This window comes from Mizuhopecten yessoensis, unplaced genomic scaffold (genome assembly GCF_002113885.1).
Source record: "Mizuhopecten yessoensis strain PY_sf001 unplaced genomic scaffold, ASM211388v2 scaffold1147, whole genome shotgun sequence".
Classification (NCBI taxonomy): Eukaryota; Metazoa; Mollusca; class Bivalvia; order Pectinida; family Pectinidae; genus Mizuhopecten; species Mizuhopecten yessoensis.
Window position 1 is genome coordinate 471,762 of NW_018403901.1, and position 18,662 is coordinate 490,423.

The 18,662-nt window shown below is 36.3% G+C and overlaps 1 protein-coding gene across 1 annotated transcript in view; it reads right to left on the reverse strand.

Annotated features, from left to right (window-relative positions):
• Positions 1-609: 609 nt before the first annotated feature.
• The window catches only part of LOC110457603 (PDZ domain-containing protein 8-like), a 52,283-nt gene continuing 34,230 nt past the window's right edge, over positions 610-18,662 (reverse strand). Inside the window, exons 15-23 of the mRNA XM_021508948.1 lie at positions 18,445-18,588; positions 16,244-16,350; positions 14,601-14,816; positions 13,113-13,188; positions 11,444-11,538; positions 10,159-10,316; positions 9,274-9,548; positions 3,527-3,724; positions 610-1,994 (exon numbers count right to left, since the gene is read on the reverse strand). Coding sequence (XP_021364623.1) covers positions 1,269-1,994; positions 3,527-3,724; positions 9,274-9,548; positions 10,159-10,316; positions 11,444-11,538; positions 13,113-13,188; positions 14,601-14,816; positions 16,244-16,350; positions 18,445-18,588 — 1,995 coding nt within the window. The 3' untranslated portion in view covers positions 610-1,268. The remainder of the gene's footprint in view (positions 1,995-3,526; positions 3,725-9,273; positions 9,549-10,158; positions 10,317-11,443; positions 11,539-13,112; positions 13,189-14,600; positions 14,817-16,243; positions 16,351-18,444; positions 18,589-18,662) is intronic.

Consider the following 18,662-nt stretch of genomic DNA (forward strand, 5'->3'; position numbering starts at 1 on the left):
AACCTTGTTTTCTACATTTCACAATAAAAGAATCAATTCACTATTAGAACCTTCAAGAAGTGTTCTTCTTTTTTTTTTTAGTTCAGCATAAATGAAGTAAAACAATGTTTAAAAACATACAACTGTTTACAAAAAGAAAACTTCTAAACTCAAAACATCATTGTACTATTATATACAGATTGTTCATATTTATAAATTTTAGGTATATATATACTCATTTGAAATATTGATTTTTGTTGTATTTATTTAACAATAAATTTGAGGAATTTATATTACAATAAATTTGTGGAAATGTTTTCCTCCCTGTCTTAAATTTAGCCAAGACAGAAGGAATAAGAGTAAATTGCTTCAGCACAGAACACTTAAATTTACCTTGGTCTGACAGCGTCCCTACAATATCAGGTCATGGTTCTAACCATCTCTAGTTTACACTAGTGATGGTCTGACAGCGTCCCTACAATATCAGGTCCTGGTTCTAACCATCTCTAGTTTACACTAGAGATGGTCTGACAGCGTCACTACAATATCAGGTCATGGTTCTAGCCATCTCTAGTTTACACTAGTGATGGTCTGACAGCGTCCCTACAATATCAGGGCCTGGTTCTTACCATCTCTAGTTTACACTAGAGATGGTCTGACAGCGTCACTACAATATCAGGTCCTGGTTTTTACCATCTCTAGTTTACACTAGTGATGGTCTGACAGCGTCCCTATAATACCAGGTCCTGGTTCTTACCATCTCTAGTTTACACTAGTGATGGTCTGACAGCGTCCCTACAATATCAGGTCCTGGTTCTTACCATCTCTAGTTTACACTAGAGATGGTCTGACGCATCCCTACAATATCAGGTCCTGGTTCTTACCTTCTCTAGTTTACACTGGTGATGGTCTGACGCATCCCTACAATATCAGGTCCTGGTTCTTACCATCTCTAGTTCACAGGACGAGTTAGTAAGACTGTGAATATGTAGGTTACCATGGCCATTTTATGGAATGACGGAATGATGCTTTTTTAAGGAGTCAAGGAATTCTGTTTGACTTATTTTAAAAATGTTTAAATGAGATTTGCTGACATTTACATGAAGATCAAAGTCATGAAAACTATGAGAATGATTACCTTAACAATGCTATAGTATGACAAACACGTTGGTCCTGTGGAGATGCTGACAGTACAAAGTACATTTATCATAAAAATAAAACAGAATTACAGCCTGCATTTGTATACAATACTTGAGGTTTCATGTAACTAATGAATAAATAAATATCTATTAAATTATTTTATCTTCTGCTAGTGACAGTTCAAAATCATCATCTGCCATATCAAACATGGGCAGTTGTCCAGATAAGGTCACGTCCCTGTCATCCGCTTCCTCATCCTTGTCACACTCATCATCGTCCAGCTCCAGGGAGCCATCAGATATTGCTGTACTTGTCACCAGATCACTGCCTGCACCAACATCCTCCTCATCAGTGTCAGTTGTAAACATTACTGTCTGATCACAGTTTTTGAAATGAACTCCAAATGAGGGGATTTCTGTCCCCTTGATTTTAATAGCTTGGGAGTGTTCTGTTCCCACACAGAAGTCTGTGTCTGGTGATTCTGACAAACACCAATTTAAATCTTTCTGGTCAGAAACTGGTAGATCACTGCTTGTTTTCTGTATCACGTCAGTAAAAGAAGCTTCTTTTTCAGACTCTGAAGAGGCAGAGTCTCCTTTCTGAACATCGGTAACAACTAGCTCATCCATGATTGGTTCCATTGTGGGCTGGGACTTTGCCCTCTGTCTGTCCTCCCCTTCCTGGTCCAGACAGTACTGAAGGCCTGCACAATAGTGCAGCATCATCATCATCATAGCCTCTACCTTCTCGTCCGACTTGGCCTGGCGCTTCCGTATGCTGTCCTTTTGGGCTGGATCAGACACATCCTGTTCCATCCTCAGTAGTTCCGTTTTGTTCTCAGACTCTTTGTCAATCTCTTTCTGTAATTTCATTACCTAAATAAAAAGAAAAACAACTCCAATGTTACATGAACTTGCTAAAGATAGACACTGATTAATACATCTGTAAATAAACAAAATACTAATTACAGCAGTAGTAAATATCATTAACAAAGAAGCACCTGTAGTTAAATCTAACAGCAAAAGTAAATGTAGACAGCCATGAACACATTGGACCTGATGTTAACCATTTTAATTTTCAATTTATAAACCAAAATATTGGCCTCCAACCATCTGATCGTGAAAGTACATGTAGCATATGTATTCCAGATACTTCAAAAACATATTCAGTTGTTTTGATTCTTCATCTCTCCAGGGCAAAATTTATATTGATTGAAGAATAAGATTTCAATTTGTAATGGTAATTGAATAATTCTGTCAATAACCAATGTTGCTTCATGGTTTTACCCAATTACCTCTCTGCGAGATATGTACATTTACTACATATATGTAGCCTGTAGCACAATACAAAAAACAAAATTATTTTATGATTTTTTCATGATTTTTCCAATTCATAGATATTACTACTTTACATGTCTTAAAATGGTTTTTCTATAAAAGACAATGGATACTGTATAGCGCTTTAAATTTGCGGGGTCAATATTTCGCGGTTTCTTATTCAGTACATAATTGCGGGGTTTAAATTTCGCTGTGAACTTGAAAACCATGTGTTGTGCAAAGTATTTTGAGTGTCATAATTCAAGGATTAAACTGATCTCAAGCCTCGTCATCTACCTGCTGTGTACACATAAATATGTGGTGGCCACTTGTAAGTGTTGTTTTTACATGGACTGCCCAGTTGTCTGGTAATATTCATATTTGAGTTCATTTAAGCTTGCATAACAGCGTTGGGTTTTAAGTATTTTCAACATGTTGTGATAAGGTCCGTAAAAGTGATTAACATTTTCGATAATTTCACTGGTGTTTAGAATTCAAGGACATTAGTCAAAGTGTGAATATAGTAAAATTAAAACCCCCATGAAATATAACCGCTATATAGTAATTTAACAAGGTATTTATTGATGGTTAATAATTCAACTAAACACCAAGGTAGGCATCAAAACATTTTCTTACCACTTTACAGCATCTTGAACTGCGCTATGTTGAGCATGATACACTTTGAAAATTATGGATTTAACACAGGACTTTAAAGAACTTACTAGTAATAAATAAATAATGTTAAAATGTGTATAATAACTGAAAACCAAAACCACACTAACTAACTACATTATACAACGTCTGTGCTTGTGAGCATGCAAAAAATGATAACACCGTGTAGAACCAGTGAGTCTCCGAACTCCCACCTCCAACCGACGAGCTGTTAATACAGTACACTGGTGTAAACGGCTAGATTACATGTTATGTTAGTCAAACATACATTTGTCATTAATTAACTGGAATACAATAAAGCAATCTACCAGTAGACACCTTCAATTCATACTAGACACATGTCACAGACACAAAGTACCAAAATGCCTTTTATTGTAGAAGTAGTTTTTTTGTCTCTATGGTAACAGTCTAGAAATTACCATGTTGTCAAGTTTTTCTTTCCTTTCCTCCAATGAGAGTTCGGCAAATAGTTCCTTTCCCATTTCCTTCGCAGCCATAACAACCATTTCGTCTAGGTTGTTGTGACCTTTGACCTTTTTCATTTTGGCCATACGTTCTTGTAGTTCTGCTGCCATTTCCCCATCCGATTCATCTGAGCTATCAAATAATTCCTTTTCCTGTCACATAAAAAAGTACTAAAAATTACAAGATTGTAATTTGTTTTTTAAAGTTAGACCTTAAGCCTTACATCTTGATTCCAGATTTGTGAAAATTAACTGTTTAGACATCTTAAAATGTTCTCTCGATAGTAAAATTATGGAAATGTTTTCAAATAGATCTAGAGTCAATTACATTATCTATGATCTATGAGATTTCCTAAGTTTGAATCATTTGTCCATTCAAATTGTCGTGCAACATGATGCTACAACATATGTTTATGTAAGGTGCTTCAGTGGATTTAATTTATGAAGGAAGGAGAAGATGTTAAAGAAAAAAAATCTTTCTTAAAAACGTAACTAATTTTCACCACAACAGTGAATTCTGAAAGATGGATATTAAAATTGATAATTATCATTAACTAGATTTTGATATTAACCATTTACTGATTGATATATACATGTACACAGTAATTGTGTAATTTATGATCTTACTTTACTGATCAGCAGAAGATGATTTATGTATGTAACTATAGCTTTGTGTTACCGAGTGCTATTATGCTAAGGAATGTCAGTAGGTAATATAATAGCAAGGCTAATCTCGTGAAGGTGATCACAGGAAGGTATGACAATAAAGATTCAGGAACAGTACCTCACATTAATCTTTTCATCACTATTTATTTAAACGTCATGCATCATTTCTATCACAGGTACTCTTCAAATGGCTTAAAACTACAATATATTGTTAGAACTGCAGTAAGTATAAGGAGTTTAAGTTTTACAAGTACAGATGGTTGTGCAATTGTTATGAGTTCATGAAGCAGTGTAATTGTTATGAGTACATGAATAAGTGTAATTGTTATGGGTACATGAAGCAGTGTAATTGTTATGGGTACATGAAGCAGTATAATTGTTATGGGTACATAAAGCAGTGTAATTATTATGGGTACATGAAGCAGTGTAATTGTTATGGGTACATGAAGCAATGTAATTGTTATGGGTACATGAAGCAGTGTAATTGTTATGGGTACCTGAAGAAGTATAATTGTTATGGGTACAAGAAGCAGTGTAATTGATATGGGTACATGAAGAAGTGTAATTGTTATGTGTACATGAAGCAGTGTGATTGTTATGGGTACACAAAGCAGTGTAATTGTTGTGGGTACATGAAGCAGTGTAATTGTTATGGGTACATAAAGCAGTGTAATTGTTATGAGTACATGAATCAGTGTAATTGTTATGGGTACATAAAGCAGTGTAATTGTTGTGGGTACATGAAGCAGTATAATTGTTATGGGTACATAAATCAGTGTAATTGTTATGAGTACATGAAGCAGTGTAATAGTTATGGGTACATGAAGCAGTGTAATTGTTACGGGTACATGAAGCAGTGTAATTGTTATGGGTACAAGAAGCAGTGTAATTGTTATGGGTACATGAGGCAGTGTAATTGTTATGGGTACATGAAGCAGTAATTGTTATGGGTACATGAAGCAGTGTAATTGTTATGCGTACATGAAGCAGTGTAATTGTTATGAATACATGAAGCAGTGTAATTGGTATGGGTACATAAAGCAGTGTAATTGTTATGGGTACATGAAGCAGTGTAATTGTTATGGGTACATAAATCAGTGTAATTGTTATGAGTACATGAAGCAGTGTAATTGTTATGGGTACATGAAGCAGTGTAATTGTTATGAATACATGAAGCAGTGTAATTGTTATGGGTACATAAAGCAGTGTAATTGTTATGGGTACATAAAACAGTGTAATTGTTATGGGTAAAGGATCATGTCTACCATGAACAGGCTTGAACTTATTGTTTACTGTAAAGTAATGCATGTGTTCCAAGCTAACAAGAAATATCAAAATTTCTATGTAGGTAGTTCATTGCACCTTCCATGATTCATTACAAACAGGTTTTAATGTAAGTTAAATCAAACATTTCCAAGCCAGGATTTGTTATAAACAAATTCTGCTGTAAAAACTAATTTCCTAGAAGCTCTGGAGTACACATGAATAACAAAACTAATTTCCTAGAACCACTGGAGTACACATGAATAACAAAACTAATTTCCTATGTCCCGTGGTGTTTATCATTTACATATTTAACATTTCTTGGGCCAGGTCCACTGGCATTCATTATTATAAAAAAAAATGCTGTAAAGCAATTATTTTTTGATAATCCGGAATTCATAACAAACTTATTTAAATTAACTTCTTAAATCCTCCAGAGTTTTTTATAAACATGTTTTGTTGTAAAATTTATTTTGATTGGCTTAATTTAATATTTATACATACTAATAGCCTTACTGAAGAGGTGCCTCAAAAAGCATGCTGTGAACAAGTTGCTATAACAGTACGGTCAACATAAAGTGATTACATATATGTATATCTGTATTATAATGCCATGACCTTGGCATATTTTGTGATATAAAAAACAGTGAAAGGATCCATGATCCACCTTGTCATCAAAACGTTTCATGTTTGCCTACTTGTTCCCTTTTAATTGATTTTGACCAATTTTTAAGACCAAATTTGAACCTATTAAACAACCTTTTATGTGCTAAAATGCAATTAAGATAAAAAAAATAATACTTATTGCACATAGTGATGGGCAATCGGTTTAAAATCATAAACGATAATTGGTTTATAATCGGAAGAAGTAAACCCATCGATGATCGATAGCATAATCGGTTCATAAGTTATACATTAGGTTTTGTTCTTTTATAATGAACCGATTTCAAGCAATTTTTATTCAGTTTCATCAATCATATAGTAAAAATCCTAAGAATATGTGACTTTCAATACATTTTTAATTGAAAACAATTAACATTTAAATTTTAACGAAGAACCGATTATATCGATAATGGAATTTTTAATAGATAATTGGAATCGGAGAGGACAAACCGATCAATTTTCTATTATAATATATCATCAGCCGATCACTAATTGCACATATACAAAACTGATTTCAGATACATGTATCAACACAAATTTTAAACTGCAATTTATGTGGGTTTTTTTTTTTTAAAGGTACCCTACTATTCCTATTTGATGTACGTGACTGTGTGTAAGATGATAAGGTATACAGAGCCGACCCTACCCACCATATATATACATGTACATGCTGACGTGGACCTCTCACAACCATACCTAATTGTATGAATGTTTCATCATAGACCAACAACCAAAATGTTTTTTTGTGACTTTCACTACATAATACTAAAACGTTTAATGAAATGAAAAGCAAATCATATTTGTCAAAAACTAAAGTTTGATGCATTAATCGTGATTAACGAAAATAACGGAACAGAAACATAACACTACACCATGCTGGATCACTCAGGTAATTATCACGACATCAGTCTGAAATGAAACCTCCTCATGTTTGCTATTTTAATCATTTAAATAATAACATTTATCATCGATGATCAAACAACACTTCTTCTTAACATAACTGTTAGGAGTAATCTGTCTGTGGACCTAACAGATACATCCTGTAGTAAATCAGGGTACCCTTGGTAGGAGTAATCTGTCTGTGGACCTCACAGATACATCCTGTAGTAAATCAGGGTACCATGGTATGGGGTGATCTGTCTGTAGACCTCAAAGATACATCCTGTAGTAAATCAGGGTACCATTGTATGGGGTGATCTATCTGTGGACCTCACAGATACATCCTGTAGAAAATCAGGGTACCATTGTATGGGGTGACCTGTCTGTGGACCTCACAGATACATCCTATAGTAAATCAGGGTACCATTGTATGGGGAGATCTGTCTGTGGACCTCACAGATACAGCCTGTAGTAAAGCAGGGTACCATTGTATGGGGTGATCTGTATGTGGACCTCACAGATACATCCTGTAGTAATTCAGGGTACCATTGTTAGGAGTGATCTGTATATGGACCGCACAGATACATCCTGTAGTAAATCAGGGGACCATTGGATGGGGAGATCTGTCTGTGGACCTCACGGATACATCTTGTAGTAGTAATCTGTCTGTGGACCTCACAGATTCATCCTGTAGTAAATCAGGGTACCATTGTATGGAGTGATCTGTCTGTGGACCTAACAGATACATCCTGTAGTAAATCTGGGTACCATTGTATGGGGTGATCTGTCGGTAGACCTCACAGACACATCCTGTAGTAAATCAGGGTACCATGGTTCGGGGTAATCTGTCTGTAGACCTCAAAGATACATCCTGTAGTAAATCAGGGTACCAGTGTATGGGGTGATCTGTCTGTGGACCTCACGGATACATCTTGTAGTAGTAATCTGTCTGTGGACCTCACAGATTCATCCTGTAGTAAATCAGGGTACCATTGTTTGGGGTGATCTGTCTGTGGACCTCACCGATACATCCTGAAGTAAATCAGGGTACCATTGTTAGGAGTAATCTGTCTGTGGCCCTCACAGATACATCCTGTAGTAAATCTGGGGACCATTGTATGGGGTGATCTGTCTGTGGATCTCACAGATACATCCTGTAGTAAATCATGGTACCATTGTATGGGGTGATCTGTCTGTAGACCTCAAAGATATGTCCTGTAGTAAATCAGGGTACCATTGTCTGGGGTGATCTGTCTGTGGACCTAACGGATACATCCTGTAGTAAATCACGGTACCATTGTTAGGAGTAATCTGTCTGTGGCCCTCACAGATACATCCTGTAGTAAATCTGGGTACCATTGTATGGGGTGATCTGTCTGTAGACCTCAAAGATATGTCCTGTAGTAAATCAGGGTACCATTGTATGCGGTGATCTGTCAGTAGACCTCACAGATACATCCTGTAGTAAATCTGGGTACCATTGTATGGGGTGATCTGTCCGTGGACCTCACAGATACATCCTGTAGTAAATCAGGGTACCATTGTTAGGAGTGATCTGTATGTGGACCTCACAGATACATCCTGTAGTAAATCAGGGTACCATTGTTAGGAGTAATCTGTCTGTGTACCTAACGGATACATCCTGTAGTAAATCAGGGTACCATTGTATGGGGTGATCTGTCTGTGGACCTCACAGATACATCCTGTAGTAAATCAGGGTACCATTGTATGGGGTGATCTGTCTGTGGACCTCACGGATACATCTTGTAGTAAATCAGGGTACCATTTTATGGGGTGATCTGTCTGTTGACCTCACAGATACATCCTGTAGTAAATCAGGGTACCATTGTATGGGGTGATCTGCTATGGCTATAACACTTGGACTATAGATCACCATAAGAACTATGGAGCTGGAGTATATAAAGTAAACTAGCTATGGGCAGGCACAGAAATATTGGCTGTCCTCGATATATTGCATGTCACTCTAAACTGATATGTGAAGGTCACATGACCTGGACATCTGGTCTTGTCAATTTCATGGAAATGGACTATTGTGTCCAGACTAACAAGGTTCCACTCGAAGCATTCCTGGTTCTACAGATAGGGTAATAACTGTCATTAGATAACACACATACTAGATGTAAGCTGAACAGGCACTAGACCTAAATCTCTCATTATATACAGAATCTGGTATCCTTAACATTACACAACATTAGTGACCAGGCCTGTACCTTGAAGATCATGTCAGAGTTGGAAAGGCTGCTTGTGAGTGACTGTATGGAAGTGGTGGAACGAGTGTGTGGAAAGGAATGTGAACCGTCCGACAGCCATGACTCTGAGGATGTCTGTTTCTCCACCTCTGCCCCACCGTCCTTGTCTGGGGCCGGGGCAGAGTTTCGTCGTCGGATTAACTGTGGACTTAGCTGTGGGGACAGGTTGGGTGAGGATTGGGGAACAGTAAGTCGCTCAGGGGAAGGAGCTTTCAGAGTGCTTGCCACAGCAGCAGCTGTAACATAGAGCAGCATATATAGTTACCACAGACTGGCCAGTTACTAAAATAAGTTATGAAAAATTTCAGAAAATTCAGATTAGTTTGTTTTATAAAACTTACTTGTATATTATGACAGACACTTAAGTAATTTTTGCAATGAAATTATATATTTATATATTATAGGAACTTTGTCTATAAAGAATTATTTTAACTTTTCAATAGAACTTCAAACTATGAGAAGACGATAAGAATGTAATGCTACCTAGCAAGTATAAACGTATACTAGCCAAAGACAAAGTAAACATAACAGAGTCAGATACCACCAGATTTCAGTCATACATGTATATCCTAAATATTACTGTCAATTGATCACAGCCAATTATAGAGTATATAAACTTACTGCCAAACATTATTCAGAACTACTGGTAAATGATTATCAGATGTTTTACATTTACGTGAAGTTAGAGAACCATTTATATCTCATTATCAGATCACCTTTGTGGCGAGTCAGTAATTGTACAGCAACAATTAAACCAACAATATATAAAACAGAAAACTTCAGGAAACATCTCTACAAGTTTGACCAGAGGTGATAATGAGAAACAGCTGTCTGTATAACAGTTACCCTGTTTCCTCTCTAGACTGCTGTCCTTGCGGAATTTACTCAGCAGTCCTCCAGTCTTCTGTGCAGCTCCCTCCTTTGCCTTCCTGCGCTCAGCCTCGGCCCTGGTAATGGGAATCTTCCAGGACTGAGAAGGGAAGTTACGTACCTTTGGTCCTTTCCTTTAGAGTAAAACGGTTTGAAAGATGTGAGTCATTATTCCAAAGTAATATTTAGTAAGAATATCTGTGATGACCTCTTCCTGATGATATTAAGAATCTAAAGTTAGTGTAAGACAAACCGGTCAAACCGGGCGAGTTTATTTATTCTTTGTATACTTCCATCAAAACAACTTGGACAATAGCTCACATGTAGAAACAAGATGCCCTATGGGCCTGCATCACTCACCAGGTATTAACCTCAAACTTGTAACCTTAAAATTGGACCAAGATCAAATAACATCTCAACAGACTAAATAAAGCTACAGGCTACATATCATTCCCTACATATCTTTTCCTGTGACTCCTGGACATTCAAATTCTTATTTCCAGCATATTTGACCCCTGTGACCTTGACTATGGGTGAAGCTGAATCTTTTGAATAATTTTTAACCCATTATACAAGCATGCTACTAGCCAAATATCTTCACCCTGTGAATTTTGGCTATCCAGAAAAAGTCTTTTAAAGGGTTTCAAAACATGTTGCTCCCTGTGACCTTAAACCCAATAGCTCTCCCACTCTGCATGCTACTAGGTCATCATCCTAGGTATTTTGATTATTAAGAAGAAGTTGTACATGTATAAAGTAAATAGTTGATGTCAGATGCATTGCAAAGGTCCAAAGGTTGCGGCACCACAGCATAATTAGCTCAATTGGTACTTTGGGCCAGATCAGTTAACAGTAACACAAGCCTCTGGTATTCTACCTTTTACCTTGAATTGCTTTAGTGTAACAAAAGTTGCGGATTGCTTTAGTGTAACAAAAGTTGCGGATTGCTTTAGTGTAACAAAAGTTGGCGGATTGATCATAAGTAGTGTTTGACATAGGGTGTAAGTACATTGAACGTTGTGTGTCATACAAAGTTCACTAGCTTTTAACACTGAATGCCAAGTGATTTGTCTATCCTGCTATAGCTGGCTCATTGACTATTGAATATCCAGTGACTTACCAAGCAGACTAGATTATTTAACACTGAGTGATTAACAAGGAGTGTAATATTACTTAATTTTTAAGGAATTATGCTAGTTTATGAACTAAAGACTGAATGAGTAATAAGTTAATTAACATTTTTATATGGTGAGCGACTTACAAGGTACACAGAGTCTGAGCCTGACACTTCTCCATACATTTCTTGTGACAAATTATAGAACAGGTATAACACTGGGATCCTTCTTTCAACCAAATCTGTAAATAAACAAATATGTCAGCCAAATCAGTATATAAAAAAATGATTTAACAAAATCTGTAAACAAATATGTCAGCCAAGGGTCTGTACGTGTATCACTCACCTGGATATATAAGCAAACATGGCAAAATATTCTCCAAATGAGATCCAAGGAAATATGCAAAACCCCAAGGCCAATCCTTGTAGTATATCTGTATTAGATTTTTCATGCCCAGCAATTTCATGTATGGTTTTGGAGTGGGGATCTCAACTGTTTCCAAGCTGTGACTCAGAAACTAGATTCCTAGGGTTGTGGCCAGACCTCAGGATAAATTCTAATATCATGACTGCATTCATCTCTTTATGCCTCAGCATTTGTATATATAGGTTTTGGGTGGGGATCTCAACAGTTTCAAAGTTATGACCCAGGGAATAAGTCTCCAAGGGTGGGGCAAGACCCCAGAGCCCTTCTAAAAGCAAATGTGCATTCATTTCTTTATACTCAGCCATTGTATTCCATGATTATAAGGTGGGGATCACAACCATTTCAAAGTAATAAACTTTTTTTGGCCCTACCCCTTAGCCCAGGGGTCAGCCCCACCATTTAAACAATTTTGAATCCCTGCCTCCCATGAATGCTTCCGACCAAATATGATTGATATCCATGGCAAAGCTCTACAGAAGAAGTCGTTTGTAAAAATATAGCCAAATTGCTCCCTTTTGCCACCCCTCAGCCCCCTGGAGGTTCAGCCCAACCATTTGTATAATTTTTAATCTCCACTCCCTAGGGATGCTCCCAGTCAAATATGGTTGATATCCATCTCTTAGTTCCAGGGAAGAAGTCGCTTAAAGCAGTATGGCCAAATAATCCTTGTTGGCCCGCCCCTCAGCTCCCTTAGGGGTCAGCCCCAACATTTGTACAATTTTTAAACCTCGCCTCCCATGAATGCTTCTAACCAAATATGATTGATATCCATGACATAGTTCTACAGAAGAAGTCGTTTATAGCAATATAGCCAAATTGACCCCTTTTGGCCCCGTCCCTGAGCCCCCTGGGAAGTGAGCCCCACCATTTGTACAATTTTGAATCCCCACCATCTAGGGATGCTTCCAGTCAAAATGAATTAAATTCCAATCAGTGGTTAAGAAGAAGAAGTCGTTTGAAGAAATTGTTGACGTACAGACGATGGACGACGGACGGGTGACGGACGCCATGGTATGGCATAAGCTCACCTTGGTCCTTCAGACTAGCTAAGTGAGCTAATAAAGTTTCTGAACTCAAGCATGTTAAAGCGTTGGATTAAACCATGATCTGTGTAACTTCAGCAATTGTTTTGGATGTTTGAAATATGAAAATGCTGCTATGTTTACAGTAATCAGTTTCAAAAACATGCCAGAAGCTTAATATAATACAATGGTTACCAAACACTTTTTTCAAAACATCAATAAAGATTTCCATTGTTTAATCTGTGGTCTTGATATTTCATTTATATATCTCCCTCTCCATATCACCAAACCTTCTATGCGACCAAAAAGTGGTAGGACAATTGGTTGTTCAGAATGACAACAATAATTTGCCGTCATATAATCTTACCTTCTTTCCACAAAGATCACAATAAGTTGCCGTGTTAAAATTAGTCCCAGTAAAATCATGTCGACCTTCTTCAATCCTGTCAAAAACAACCTCAAAATTATTAGTTTGAATATATAGATGCTAACAGTTTTAGTAAGATAGGTCCTTTCTATGTTGGATGTCACAGTGAACCTGTATATTTGTATATTTCATAGTTTGACTCTTCAAATACTTACAAAAATAAATACTGCCAAAGTCAACATATTTAAACATGTTTATATATACTAAATGTACATAAATCAGGCTTCTCTTCAACCATGTTGTTGTTGTTCAGATCGATCAAATCATCAGGTTGTATGGAATAACAAATCATCTCAAGAAGGAGATTCAAATTATTTTTGTTTTTATTTTAATGTTAGAAATAAAACAATTTCCAGTAGTTATTAAACAAGAGTGTTGCACTTTTTTTTAACAACCAATAAAATTTTCAATGTGACTTTCAATGACTAGTACGATATGTACACTGTCACCTTCATCAGAAAAATGACCAATCAAGCGTATGCACACAAAGTTGTAAAGTGTGTATGAGTTGCCCATAAAATCGATGTCAATTTCGGCTACGCTGGAAACATATGTAAAATAGTTGATATATATGTATCGTAATGACTCAATTCAGCTACGCTTTGTAGGGCAATGAGAACATGTGCATATCCGGAATGGGCCCTAAAACGGGTAAAAAAACAGTGTCAAAGTAAGGAGAAGAACACGAAAAGGCCAATCAAGGATAAGAACAAAACCAAAGGTCAAGTGGTCATCTCTTGTATAAAGGGTTTATCCAAAACCATCCAGAGGATATATCGCGGTCATGACATAGCAACAGCCATGAAGCCCCACCAGACGCTTTGCAATATCCTAGTATAGCCTAAGGATAAAACACCTAAAGAAAACGTGCAGAATGTGTATACAAAATTGAATGCAAAAACTGTGACGCGTCGTATATTGAAGAGACTGGAAGGCGATTTGGGGTCCACCTTGGTGAACACCGGAAAGACACAGAAACCCAAGAAGGTAGGAAATTCACCAGATCTGAAAGAAAACAGTCAGAGTCCCAGATAAATGAATCAGCAATCACAGACCATACCACACAGAAAAACCATGTGATTGATTGGGATAACTCCAAAGTTTTGGACTGAGAGAACAATCTGATCAAGCGGCAGATAAAGGAAGCCATCTGGATACGGCGCAGTGGGCCAGTTCTAAATCGAGACGATGGGGCTCAAAGACTCTCACACATCTATGACTAAGTGTTAACAAAGCTTCATTGGTCATTTGTCTGATGAAGGTGACAGTGTGCATATCATACTAGTCATCGAAACCTCACATAGAAAATTGTTTGGAATAGGGGTCTTTTTTTTCTTTTTTTTGTGTGAGATATGTCAGCATGTCATCAAAATATAATGTTTATTGTAGTATATCGATGATAATTTGTTCAGGTTTCTCTATACCTACTTTTTAATGCTGTCGGTGGCAGCCTCTTTAGCTACAGCCGGTGGTAGATCTGGAGGCAGAGATTCTGTGTGGACCTCTCCCTTCACTCTCGTCATCTTTTTCCTAACCTCATCCGACATCTTGAAAGGCTTGTGCCAAAACGCAAGAGTTATGTCCCCATTACACAGGGATGGCTCAAAACCTTTATGACTTGCAAGGTTGGAAAATTTAGCACGGCTGAAATAAATATTTAATTTGAAACAAATGAATTAGTAATAATAGTGGTTATTATGTTGTTATTGAATCCTAATTACTAAATGAATAAAGCATTAATCTCAAATTTTCAGACAGTGTTTGACATTAAATTCTCACTTGTATATATGTTAGTTTCAGTTCCTTTATTTCCAAGGGCCATCCCACTCATAGGTTAAATGTCAACCAATTACATCATGTGTATAACCTGATGTGGCTCTTTTATATTTCGTAGTACCGGTAGATGTATGCAATATCATGTAAAACGATCCTTTATGTGACAGGTAAATAACTGTTAACTTGATTTGTTTACTTTTTACTTAATTATCATTTTATGTGCATATTCATCTTATGATGACATTATGTGTTTGACATTGATGTATACGTAGAAGTGTTCATTTAATGAGTGGGTAAAACCATATTTGACAAAGATGATATTCAGCCAAACTCTCGGGGCCATTTCTCAACCACATTTTAATTTATCATTTTTTTCTTACATGAATAAAATTTCATTGTTAATTTCATTATCAATTAACTTCAAAATAGCATGAATGCAATATTTTCTTACTTAAGAAAAATCCAGCAGTTTCTCCATTTCTGTTTTTTTTATAAAATGAATTTCACCAAATACAGTATGGCAAACATAGGCCTAAACAATAGGCACATGGAGACGAAATCTTTTACTTCTTTTCTTAATACAGATGACTATACATTTCATTGTTAAAAAAGTTTGTATCTTATCTATAGTAGTTCACATTTATTAATCTCGTTTTTCTTTTCTATCATCTAGCTCAAGCTATTTTGCCATTGATCTGGACCCCTTGGATTTGAATAAGTTGGGGTTTTACACTATACAGTAACACCTGCCTCTACTTTCTTCTACAACATTGTATATATATACAACTATATAATAGAGTTTATGGGTTAAAGAAGAAATATTAATAGTAAGATCCCATATAGCACTGGGTCCTTACAAACGTATGTTTGTAGGAAACAAAATATTAAAATTGATATATTAGGCAGAGAGGTAATCACAATACTCAATAGTGTAGGCAATATTACAAGGTAATCAAATTTTCAGAGCCATCTATTTCTTTATCAAGACACAGGAAGATTAATTTATAATTTTTAAAAACAATATTCCCCTCATGTTTATATTATGCATGAATAACCTAAAGACGGGCGAAAGTTCTAGTGAGATTTAGTATTCAGTATTTTGTTAAATTTATACGTACTATACATAATATACGTGCCACAATATCAAACAACTTATGATAGCTTCTAATTGTTGTCTTATCTACACCACTAAAGAACGCTGAGATTGTATTCTTAATTCATGAATCCAAGATTCAGTAGTAAGAAAGCTTTGGTCACTAAACACAGATACGCTATGTAACTAACGAAGAACAAACCTTGCCCCAGCCCTTGGGTCTGCGTGTACTAGAGGAATGGTATGCTGGGAGTCTCCCTGTGTGGTCATCAAACAGTCGAGACATATATCCGGTACCGGTAGACTCACCTACAATAAATATCCTACTTCACTCTGAGGACAATATACGTCAACCTAAACTACACTCACATACAATAAATATCATACCTCACTCTGAGGACAATATACGTCAACCTAAACTACACTCGCCTACAATAAATATCATACCTCACTCTGAGGATAATATACGTCAACCTAAACTACACTCACCTACAATAAATATCATACTTCACTCTGAGGACAATATACATCAACCTAAACTACACTCACATACAATAAATATCATACTTCACTCTGAGGACAATACACGTCAACCTAAACTACACTCACCTACAATAAATATCATACTTCTCTCTGAGGACAATATACGTCAACCTAAACTACACTCGCCTACAATAAATATCATACCTCACTCTGAGGACAATATACGTCAACCTAAACTACACTAACCTACAATAAATACCATACTTCACTCTGAGGACAATATACGTCAACATAAACTACACTCACCTACAATAAATATCATACTTCTCTCTGAGGACAATATACGTCAACCTAAACTACACTCACCTACAATAAATATTATACTTCACTCTGAGGACAATATACGTCAACATAAACTACACTCACCTACAATAAATATCATACTTCACTCTGAGGACAATATATATCAACCTAAACTACACTCACCTACAATAAATATCATAACTCTGAGGACAATATACGTCAACCTAAACTACACTCACCTACAATAAATATCATACCTCACTCTGAGGATAATACACGTCAACCTTAACTACACTCAACTACAATAAATATCATACCTCACTCTGAGGAAAATATACGTCAACCTAAACTACACCCACCTACAATAAATATCATAACTCTGAGGACAATATACGTCAACCTAAACTCCACTCACCTACAATAAATATCATACTTCACTCTGAGGAAAATATACGTCAACCTAAACTACACCCACCTACAATAAATATCATAACTCTGAGGACAATATACGTCAACCTAAACTACTCTCACCTACAATAAATATCATACCTCACTCTGAGGACAATATACGTCAACCTAAACTACTCTCACCTACAATAAATATCATAACTCTGAGGACAATATACGTCAACCTAAACTACTCTCACCTACAATAAATATCATACCTCACTCTGAGGATAATACACGTCAACCTTAACTACACTCAACTACAATAAATATCATACCTCACTCTGAGGATAATACACGTCAACCTTAACTACGCTCAACTACAATAAATATCATACCTCACTCTGAGGAAAATATACGTCAACCTAAACTACACTCACCTACAATAAATATTATACTTCACTCTGAGGACAATATACGTCAACATAAACTACACTCACCTACAATAAATATCATACCTCACTCTGAGGACACTATACGTCAACCTAAACTACACTCACCTACAATAAATATCATAACTCTGAGGACAATATACGTCAACCTAAACTACACTCACCTACAATAAATATTATACTTCACTCTGAGGACAATATACGTCAACCTAAACTCCACTCACCTACAATAAATATCATACTTCACTCTGAGGATAATATACGTCAACCTAAACTACACTCATCTACAATAAATATCATACTTCACTCTGAGGACAATACACGTCAACCTAAACTACACTCACCTACAATAAATATCATACCTCACTCTGAGGACACTATACGTCAACCTAAACTACACTCACCTACAATAAATATCATACTTCACTCTGAAGATAATATACATCAACCTAAACCACACTCACCTACAATAAATATCAGAAAGTACAATGAAGTAGTGGTAAGAATATGATTATACTATACTGAAACAGTGGAAACCTTTGCATGTACAATTGGCTATTTTCATCAATCTGCAATGAGTTATTTTCCTGATTATTTTTAATGACATGTTTGACAGGATTTGAATATGCAAAAGGAACTTCAACTGTCATCAGTTCATATTTATTGTGACCAAACAATCATGACATATTGGAACTCGCAACTATCCCTTCTTGCCAGGTTTGTGTACCTATCTATAAAAGAACTGAACGACCTTACATCCCCTTGTTTACACACTTACATGTCCCAGCAGAATCTCCTTGCCTGGTTTAATAACTCTGTCATGTTTGTCCAGTTTGGGAGGAATTTTACACCAGACACACACATTGAGGTAACAGTCATCCTTATCCACATGTAGCATAAACTTCTCATTCCATTTTGGGTTCTGAAAAGTTGTATATTTAAACATATATCAGTGTTTTATAACTAATATACTGACAACTAGAATTGTGTTTTTGT